This window comes from Capsicum annuum, unplaced genomic scaffold (assembly GCF_002878395.1).
Source record: "Capsicum annuum cultivar UCD-10X-F1 unplaced genomic scaffold, UCD10Xv1.1 ctg3436, whole genome shotgun sequence".
In the NCBI taxonomy this organism is placed as follows: Eukaryota; Viridiplantae; Streptophyta; class Magnoliopsida; order Solanales; family Solanaceae; genus Capsicum; species Capsicum annuum.
The window spans coordinates 1-10,124 of record NW_025841199.1 but is presented as its reverse complement, the minus strand read 5'-3'; the positions used below and the strand labels follow the sequence as shown (position 1 = coordinate 10,124).

General features: G+C 36.4%; 2 protein-coding genes across 2 annotated transcripts; one reads left to right on the top strand and one right to left on the bottom strand.

The window, feature by feature from the left end:
- The first annotated feature begins 2,599 nt into the window (after positions 1-2,599).
- On the top strand, positions 2,600-5,465 carry LOC107854370 (protein NODULATION SIGNALING PATHWAY 1-like). Its single transcript, XM_016699381.2, has one exon. The coding sequence runs from the start codon at positions 3,403-3,405 to the stop codon at positions 5,101-5,103; it is 1,701 nt and encodes a 566-aa protein (XP_016554867.2). The 5' UTR covers positions 2,600-3,402; the 3' UTR covers positions 5,104-5,465.
- Positions 5,303-10,065, bottom strand: LOC107854371 (E3 ubiquitin-protein ligase SPL2-like; the record flags this gene model as incomplete). The annotated part of the gene is given in 6 exon segments (XM_047403112.1): positions 5,303-5,994; positions 7,236-7,324; positions 7,326-7,356; positions 9,088-9,209; positions 9,327-9,497; positions 9,964-10,065. Coding segments are annotated over 6 exon segments (807 nt in total), but the record flags the coding sequence as incomplete, so codon positions are not given.
- Between the last annotated feature and the right edge of the window lie 59 nt (positions 10,066-10,124).

Sequence of the window (10,124 nt, the reverse complement as noted above, 5' to 3'; positions counted from 1 at the left end):
CCCATAAAAGGCGCCACATCACTTAAATCTGATTGGTCAAAGGAAGTCCATATTCATCATGACTCTTTCTTTCCTACAACTATAAATAGGGGCCTCATAATTCAGAAAAAAGGACCCCCTCAGACCTCTAACAAGTAGCAAGAGAAAGTTCGTGGATCAAACACCGAATTTCTCTAAAAAACGCAAGCATTCAAATCAAGTTCATCGAGATTTAAGATCAAGACTGCAATATTCAAGAACAATCTCAAAAGCCCTTGAATTCAAGCGCAAGTCAAGATCAAGTCCCTCAAGTCCGCAAACCAAGTTCAAATTCAAAATTAAGCTTTAAGCCCTTGAATTTATATTTGAAAAGGCAAATCAGAGAATTCATAGAGATTGTAACATTCGTATTGAAATCAATAAATTGATTGTTGCAATATTTTTTCTTGTCTCGATTATTTATTTTTCGGTCTCCAAAATTTTATTGTCCAACAATGTGCACTAATATAATTTCGATAGTCAACTAAATTTTTTATGTTGACATATCATTTTGTGTCTATTTTACCTTTTTTATGAAATATTATCAATTTCTTAATGATTAGATGACCATAATAATTAATTAAGGGTGATATAGTAAAATCATGATTGAAGCAGTGAAGCAGACATGTGTTAAATGACCTATAATAACTAATTAGAAGTGATATAGCAAAATTACTATAAAAATTCTTGTGAGAAAAATCTAAGTGGGTCTCACATAAGACGTCAAGTTAATTTAAAGATTTAATTTATCATTTTATGTGTAATTTATCTTTTTTATTAAATAATATTAATTTTTTAATACTTAGGTGACTTATAATAATTAATCAGGGGTGATATAGTAAAATGACGGTTGAAGCAACTGAAGCAGACATGTCTATTTTACTTGTTTTTTATTAAAGATTATTAATTTTATAAAATTTATAATAATTAATTAGGTGTAATTTAATAAAGTTACAGTTGAAGCAGTTGAAACTGACCTGTCAGAAATGTCTATTTTACTTATTTTTATTAAATATTATTAATTTTTTAATATATAAATGACTTATAATAATTAATTAGGGTGATACAATCAAATCACAATTGAGCACAAACAGGCATGTCGACTTGCTGACTACTCAACTGGTCATAAACTCCCTCTTATAAGATAGTAATATCCCATCACACGTGCACATCATGTGCCTTCTAACTGATTCTTTTTAAACATCAATACTCCTACTCAAGCTAGAGAGTGGAAACATTTAACACTCAGCTTGGATGAGAGGAACTGATATAAAATATTAAAAATGAGTACATTAAGATTTTGTTGTGTGCATCCACGAAAAGTCAAATTATAAAAATTTATTGTGTACAGATTTTTATTCTGTATTTCGATGTTGAGAATTTTAGGACTGAAATTTTTTAAATTTCCCTTTTTAAGAGGTCAGTATATATCATAACTCGTAAGTGTTAGAACAAAAGTTAATGATGCAAGATCATCTGTGAAATGTTATGTTTACCCTTTTTATTTTACACAATTCTGTTACCATCTAGCAGAGGTTTTACATAAATTAGCTGTCCACCTACCTTTTAAAAAAAACATGGATTCAAAACTTAAATCTGTACAAACTTTCAAAAAAAAAATAATTACACACATAAAATACCCTCTTCGATCCATTAAATTATTGTGCTTACTAAAACCAGTTGATCCAAAGTACTAGTTGATATTTTAGAAAATAAAAAATTTAATTAATTATTTATTTTCATTTTTATTTTCAATAAATGTGGAAAGAGATTAATATGATGAAAGAATACTGTTAATTTGAAATATGTTAATCATGGATTTGATAAAGTTATATTTGTGTATGAGTCAAGAACATACAATACAATTTAACCTTATTATAGTTCCGCTTTCTAGCAATTTGGTCACTAGGTGAACGATAAAAGGAAATTAACTAAATATGAAATAAATGAAGTAAAACAAATAAATCTAAGTGAGCTCGATATATGTATGAGCATGCTTGAGATCAAATCCAAGCTATTTGAGCTGTTGATGGCGCAAGATTATCACAAGCTAGATAAATAGTAAAGAACAAGAAAATGTTTGGAAGCCAAGTAAAACTATTATATTGAATAGGAGAGTAAATGTTCATATCATTTTACAGAGTGAAGAGCGCAACTATTTATATGTTACAATATTAGGTTTTGATGGATCATAATTTGGTATTAGAGTTCTTAACGATTAAGACTAATGTCGGCGAGCCACGTGTTTGATCTGTTAGTGAGCTTAATATTCCCGCTTAATTCCGTACGAGTGCGTCTGCTTATCTGAGCAGCTTGACACATTTGTATCCTATAAGTCCCCAACGCCATGTCACCGTGGGTGACGAGCCACTGACTTTTTATATATCCTTTTTGAGAAGTCGCTTCTGTTGTTATCAACTTTGAAAGAAGTTTTTTGTAGCCTTCACATTCGTTGTCGTAATGAATCTTTACGCTGTCTCTTCTCATAGTGCAATGTGTCTCTAGGTTTACTTCATATAAAATCAAAAATCAAAAACTAAATAAAGTATAATTTAATTAAATAATTTTGTTAATTAATCTTTTCTTAGAAACGTGGAAAAGCGTGGTAAATAAAATAAATTGGAAGGAGTATATGATTGAACCATAGAAAAAGGGTAAGATTAAATGATTAATTGAACCCATCCCAATCAACATTGTCGGTCACATTTTAAAGAAAATCTTTTTTGACCTTTGGGAAGGAGAAAATGTGAAGTTCAAAAAATTCACTCATATAATTGGACATGTAATACACAGTATTGTTTTTGGATACTTTATAGCACTTGTCCAAATGCAGAACTAATTTTGGTGAATCTCTAAAAATTATCAATGGTATTTTATATTCACTACTCCCCCATGTTATGATTTTTTAAGAAAAAGACGAACAATAAAATAAAAAATATGAATGAAAACTTTCTCATATAAATTTTATTAAGATTTTCCTGATAACAATAAAATAAACATGTTCAATCGTCTCCCTCCAACTCAACACTCCACCTACCTCTTACCCCCAACTCACGCTTCCCTTCCTTCCCCATCCACCCTACCTCCACTCTTTAAGTAAAAAGGGAAGGCCGATGCAAAAAATATCGGGTGTGAGCAAAGTCCAAAAAATGTGATGTAAGCAAGTATCACAAAATCTCCCATCCCCTAATAAATAAATGAAAATACTCTCAAGGAAATCTCAATAACACCATAACTTCCAAAACAACAGTACACATTTTCCCTTTAAATATGCCATGCTCTGTCTCTTCCCAGAGTATTATAGCACTGAAAAATTTGAGCCAACATAACATTTAACAAATATATCATTTCATATCCTATCTCTGCATCTTTTGTATCAAGTCAATGATCAAACACCAACACCAAGCCATCCTTTCCCACTACCCTTCTTCCTCAATCTGTAATACAATGACCATTGATGAACCAGAGCCTGATCCTACATTTGATCCCATCTCAGAATGGTTAGCTGATCCCTTATCATATATTCCGTCATTCCTTGATGAGCCGTATAGCCTCAATGATTTTTACGAGGAGTCGTGGTGGAGTCCTAGTGAAAGTATAAACCAAGAAATGCACATCAATAACAATAATAGTTTAACGTCATTCGACACTAGCTTAATCGTCACCCACACAAGCGCTACGCCTTTAGAGCCGATCATTGCAAGCCACCTTCCGCCATTGGATTCGCCCAGGAAAAGGAAAGGGAATGATTCTGATTACAATTTTGAGGCATCCCGGAAGAATCAGAACCCTCGGATCTATGACACAGATGACGGGGAAGCTATTGTAGTCCAAAGGGTGACAACAAGAAAAACAGCAGGCCACAAGAAAGCAACACACAAGTCTACAGGAAATAATGGTAACAACAGAGAAGGAAGATGGGCAGAGCAGTTGCTCAACCCTTGTGCTGCTGCCATCACTGCAGGAAATCTGAATCGCGTGCAGCATTTGTTTTACGTTCTGCAAGAGCTCTCCTCAATAAACGGAGATGCCAACCATCGGTTAGCTGCTCGTGGACTCCAGGCGCTAACACATTATCTTTCTACTCCATGCTCAACTTCACTAATTTCTGCTTCTGCTGGTATTACTACTTTTACTTCAACAAATCCAAAGTTCTTCAATAACTCACTGATCAATTTCAATGACATCAGTCCGTGGTTCCGCATACCCAACAGCATTGCAAACTCCTCAATACTCCAAATTCTCTTGAAACATGATTCATCTCGGAACCTACACATCCTTGATATTGGAGTCTCTCATGGTGTTCAATGGCCAACATTGCTCGAGGAGTTGACCCATCGACCAGGAGGGCCCCCACCATTGGTTCGTCTGACAGTAATAACACCTACCATGGAAAATGATCAACAAAGACATAATCCATTTGTAGTTGGTCCAGGTGGCTACAACTTTACAGTGCAACTCCTTGCCTTTGCTAAGGAGATTAACATCAATCTACAAATCAACAGACTGGAGAATTACCCACTTCAGAATCTTGATTCCCAATTGATAAATTCATCCCCAGATGAAATCTTGGTTATTTGTGCACAGTTCAGGCTCCATAACTTGAAACACCAGAATCCAGACGAGAGGACAGAGTTGTTGAGAATACTGAAGAGTTTGGAGCCGAAAGGACTGGTTTTGAGTGAGAACAACATGGATTGCAGCTGCAACAGTTGCAGCGACTTTGCAACAGGATTCGGAAGGCGAGTGGAGTACTTGTGGAAGTTCTTGGACTCCACCAGTGTAGCTTACAAAGGACGTGAGAGCGAGAGGAGGAGGATGATGGAAGGAGAGGCAGCAAAGGCTTTGACAAACATGGGAGAGATGAATGAGAGAAAGGAGAAATGGTGTGAAAGAATGAGGACTGTTGGTTTTGCATGGGAGATGTTTGGAGCCAATGTCATTGATAGAGCCCGTGCATTGTTAAAGAAGTATGACAACAACTGGGAGATGAGAGTGGATGCTCAGGATGGCTGTGTGGATCTGTGGTGGAAAGGAGAACCTGTTTCATTTTGTTCGTTATGGAAGATAGATCCCACCACATGAAATGCACAAGGCTTTAAAGCATGATCCGAGTCAAAACTCCACTGGTAAATCTAGTGTGTGGAAGAATCTTCATAGTTAGCTGTGCTTTTGACACAGGTTCAGCTAGTGCATCCGCAAAGGCAACAAGTTAAAAAATTGTCAAATTCCTCAGGAATTTGGTTCTAGGCAAGGTGGTCATACACCTAAAAGAATATGTATGTGTAATAATTGTGAGTTGATGAAGTAACTGTCGAGAGTGTTTAGTACTCAAGTTATGTTAGCAAAATGACTCCCTAGCAAGTCATGCCATAATACTACTTGAAGCTAATCTACAAATGCTGGCTGTTCAGACAGTTACTGCATTGACAAGATTTTCTTCCCAACTAACTACATTGTGATGAATATTGTATTTAAGGATATAACAATGAGTCAGCAAAACATGTATGTACAAACACAAACAACATACATGTTAGATTTTAGGATATAATCCTTGCCATGGCAAAAGCATCCAACGTTAGTCCATCAACCACCATCCTCTCCCAGTTTGACTGCATGCTTTACAAATGAACCACCACCTTCCCAGCACGGGCTACTTAAAATAACTCAGAACTATTTGATCCTCAGGAATCATAAATCCTTACAGAACTACGAATTGACTGCCTGCATAAAGGACACTTGGGAGCTAAATCACGTTCAACTGACAAGGCACAACGCTGGCAACATACCAGGTGTCCACACGGAATGAATGCTGAGCGCCTCCTCCTAGTAAGGCATATCACACACAACTGACCATCGGGAACATATTCAGCTTCCTCATCAGCAATAACCTGTGAATCAGCGTCACCATTTGCAGAATCCAACCGTTGCTGGACCTGCCTCCGGTGTCTCCACTGCTTCCATCGATTCCAGTTCCTAAAATAAATATGAATGAGATAATGTGACCACTAGAGTAAAATACTCATAAGGATGCTGCTGATACACAAGTTCCATCTTAGCTATTTTTATTCATGCCATGTGGGAGGTTAAGGGATGTTTTAGGCAGCACAACTAGAGTTACAGGTTTATGCTCATCATGAGCAAAGTCAATGCTTATTCGAGCTGGTATAAGAAACGGAATTAAGTTTTAAGTGTTGAACACAGTAAGGAACCAGAATTACTGTCATATTGCATGGCTAAGAAAGTGTTTATGACCAGCAAAGGAAGGCGCTTGCCGTACAATTTCAGAGATTAGCCCATTAAAATATCTAAACAAGCAGAGGAACTATTCACTTGAGGAATTGAACAATCATTCAACCCAACATTTTTCATTCTGAAAACATCAGGACGACATGTGCAACATAAACACAAAAAAGGCCTGCGTAAATCATCGACAAATTTTCGAAGAGAGCAAGCAACACGTTTTTGGCTAAGAGCTAGAAAAACAAAATTCAAAGTTTTGAAACAGAAAAGAGTAACATTTCTTGGCAAAAACTCTGAAACAAAGACAACTTTAAAACTTGAAAGAAGATTTGCACCTTACACACTACCAAATTTTCAAGGTACTGTCATCTGAAATTTTTTTCATGCATAAGGTAGCTAAATGTATATTTCTTTTTTGGCACGTAAATGACGATGATCCTACTCAAACTTCAATCATACAAAGAAAAAATTATATTCCCTCAATTTGAAAGAATGCTGGTAAACTTGTCTAAGTTGCACAAGTTCCATACAGTAAATATGTATCAAGCAATTGCATGCAAGCTATGGCAACAACTGTATTCCGAATCAATCAACCAGCCCCTAAGATCTGAAGTTCACGTCATAGTTATTCTAAGTTGATTCATTTGTCGCAGTCGCGAGATAAATTGCAGATGCAGTAGGGAGATGAATCCCCCAATTCTGGGAACAGATGTGGATGACTTGATTATTTAACAGCAAACCACTCAATAGCAGGTTCCTATTATTCAACCCTAACTCATGCTCTGTCCACAGAATTGTAAAATACTATATGGAATAAATAAGGATTTTGTCCTGCCTAGACCTCCCCTCAACTCCAGTCCATAAAAGGGGAAAAGGACAAAAAAAGAAAAAGAGAGATTAACAATGCGATCTTTAAGACATGATATCCACAGAGGCTAAAAAATTTAAGTATCTGAGAGACGCAACCAGTTTACCTCACAACAGCATAGCCAAGAACACCAACTGCAACCGAACCAAGTACAACTCCACTCCACAGCAAAACTTTTGATTTAAAGGCAAGATCTAGGCAGCATTTCATCCTTGGTCATGTCAGACCTACCAAAGTGAAAACGTTACACTCACAAATTTCAACAACAACAACAACAACAACAAACCCAGTATATTCCCACCTAGTGGGGTCTGGGGAGGGTAAAATGTACGCAGTCCATACCACTACCCCCGAAGGAGTAGAGAGGCCAAATTGTCACTCACAAATTTCAACAAAGGAATTAATCAGAAAAGAAAAGAACATGATTTTTAGAGCAAGAGAAGAAGCTGATGTAAAGCACCAGACATGTAACATGTGTTTAAGATAAAGAGCATCAAATATGCAGAAAACGCATCATTAGAAGTAAGAACTTAAAAGAACCACATGCTGCTGGCAGAAAAATTCTCCGGTGTGTGTATATTATAAATATACACTTTTTTTGGTGCGTGTGTATTATATATATATATATACACATGCATTTTGTAGATGTCAAATACTTTACTGCTGTGTATATCCCCCCAAGTTTCAGATAATCAACATTATTACCGGAGAGGATTTTCACTCTATTATGCAATCTTGCCAATTAGTGTACCGCCCGCAAATGTTTCAAAGTTCATGGTAACTCTACCACAATTGAATTGACAAAAAACTCTAGATCACTGTTATCATGATTGAGCACAAATATTGAAATCTCGGAAAACTTCATTTTAAATTTTAAAAACCATCTCATAAGACCCAACTCATGTTAGTTTTGTTATATAGTCTACCAGTGACTGACCCAGTAATATTACAAAGCCTGTGGTAATTATAACCAGTTTAGAGAATAAGAAACTGGCATAAAGTGGGCAGCCCGGTGCACTAAGCATGCAGGGTCCGGGAGGTCCAAACCATAAGGGTCTACTATATGCAGTTTTGCCTTGCATTTCTAGAGGCTGTTTCCACAGCTCGAATGCATGACCTCCTGGTCCATGCCAGCAACTGTACTGGTTATGCTAACGCTCCCCTACAAGAAGAGACTGTCATAATACTGATAAATAGAAGCGGTGGCTTAAATTTATTTATTTTTTTGATAACCGTGGTATCCAGGCCAGCTTGCGCACCTCGACTAATTCCAAAGGATATTTGTCACCTTCCACCCGTAACAGGTACCAAGTAACTTTGTCCCCCACCAAGGCTAGAACAGATGGGAAGAAATCACTTGGCCTTTGTCTCTATTGGGAATTGAACCTAAGACCTCATGGTGCTCAACCCCAACTTCATTGAACCACTAGGCCACACCTTTGGGTGCTAAATAGAAGCGGTGGCTTGATTATAATGCTTGTTGGAAGTGGGAGATGTGGTATTTAAGAGAACATTTAATATATTCCTGAACACAAAGTCAAATTCAGGAATTTTCATTTCCTCTCCTTTAAACAATTTTTTTTATAATTCAGAAAATCATTTTACAGGTCACTAAGAAATCTCTCTTATCCTTCCTTTCAGACCCAGCTCGCATATCTTTTTATACAAGATCAGATCCATACTTTAAAAAGACCAGTTGAGTATGAAGTATTCAATTTCACCAATAAGATGAGGAGACTTACTTCACATTTAGAGTTGCAATTTATCACAGAGTGATTAGAGGAAATTTCAGTGAATACATTAATGAATATGAGAACGACAATTGCCAACCTCATTTGGCAGAATGAACTTGTCTAGCTAGTGCCAGGTGAAAATGACGTATCATAAAGTCCCATGAAGAGAAAGAGTGGCATGCTTTATAAACTTATTAAGAGAACTACTCTGTAAATCTTCCTTACAAGAAATAGGGTAGGTCCTTGCATGATTTGATCTCAAAAATCCCTTCTTTTGAGCTGCAAACACCAACAGCGGTTATATCTTTTCCAAGGGGCAGAATTTTTTCTTCATCCAATACTCCAACCTTTGTGACAGAAAACAGCATATAGCATGAGTTGCAGGAAGATAGATAAATTTAAAAGTTGTATAAACGATCAAACAAATGGTCAAGCCCATAAACACAAAATATTTTTCAACTCACAGGATATTGACGACCAAAGAGCGCCTGGAGGAAAGTGAGAGGAGTAGGATGTACAGGCTGCAAGTGATGATAAATTGTCACAAGAGGTATAGGATGCCTTGAGTCATCCATGTTTACATTAACATATTCAGGTTGTGGCCACCGACCATTTCCAACAAGAACAAAAGGAACCTGAGTCAAAGATAGAGAAGCACAAAAGCTTATATTATGAGAGCAAAGAGAGCTGTACAACACTTATTAGCAGGCAAAAAACAGCAGCTATAAACATGGAGTGTATTAACTAGATGTAAATATAACAAGCAGGAAAGACTTTTTATTCTTCCTATTCAGAAACTTACCTTGTACACGAGTACGATATACCTCCAAGGATGTCAAAATAGAAAGTAAAAACATCTTAGATAAGAACGTTAAATTAGAGTGGCAGCAAATGATCAAAGGCAACTAGATAAAGTACTAAAAACTTGGGGATAATAGCTTTCCACAAATAATTTCACATAACCAGCAGGAATTATGGCAAAAAAGAAAATAACAAACATTAGCTATACTGGCTCAGTATTTCTTTTTACATTTCACCTGTGAAATTAAGAGCAGTAGCAAAATTTAAGAGACCTGCATTCCAGGAAAATTTTCACATTACCTTTCTCAAAGAGGACGACTCTTGGGCCTTCCGGTATCTTGGAAATATTGAATATAGATCACCAGTCCACCCTAAGAAGCATCTCCACTCATTATAGATACACTAAAAAAGACAGCAAACGAACATCAGTGTCTGCCAAAATTCACTTGGAAAAAAAAAGA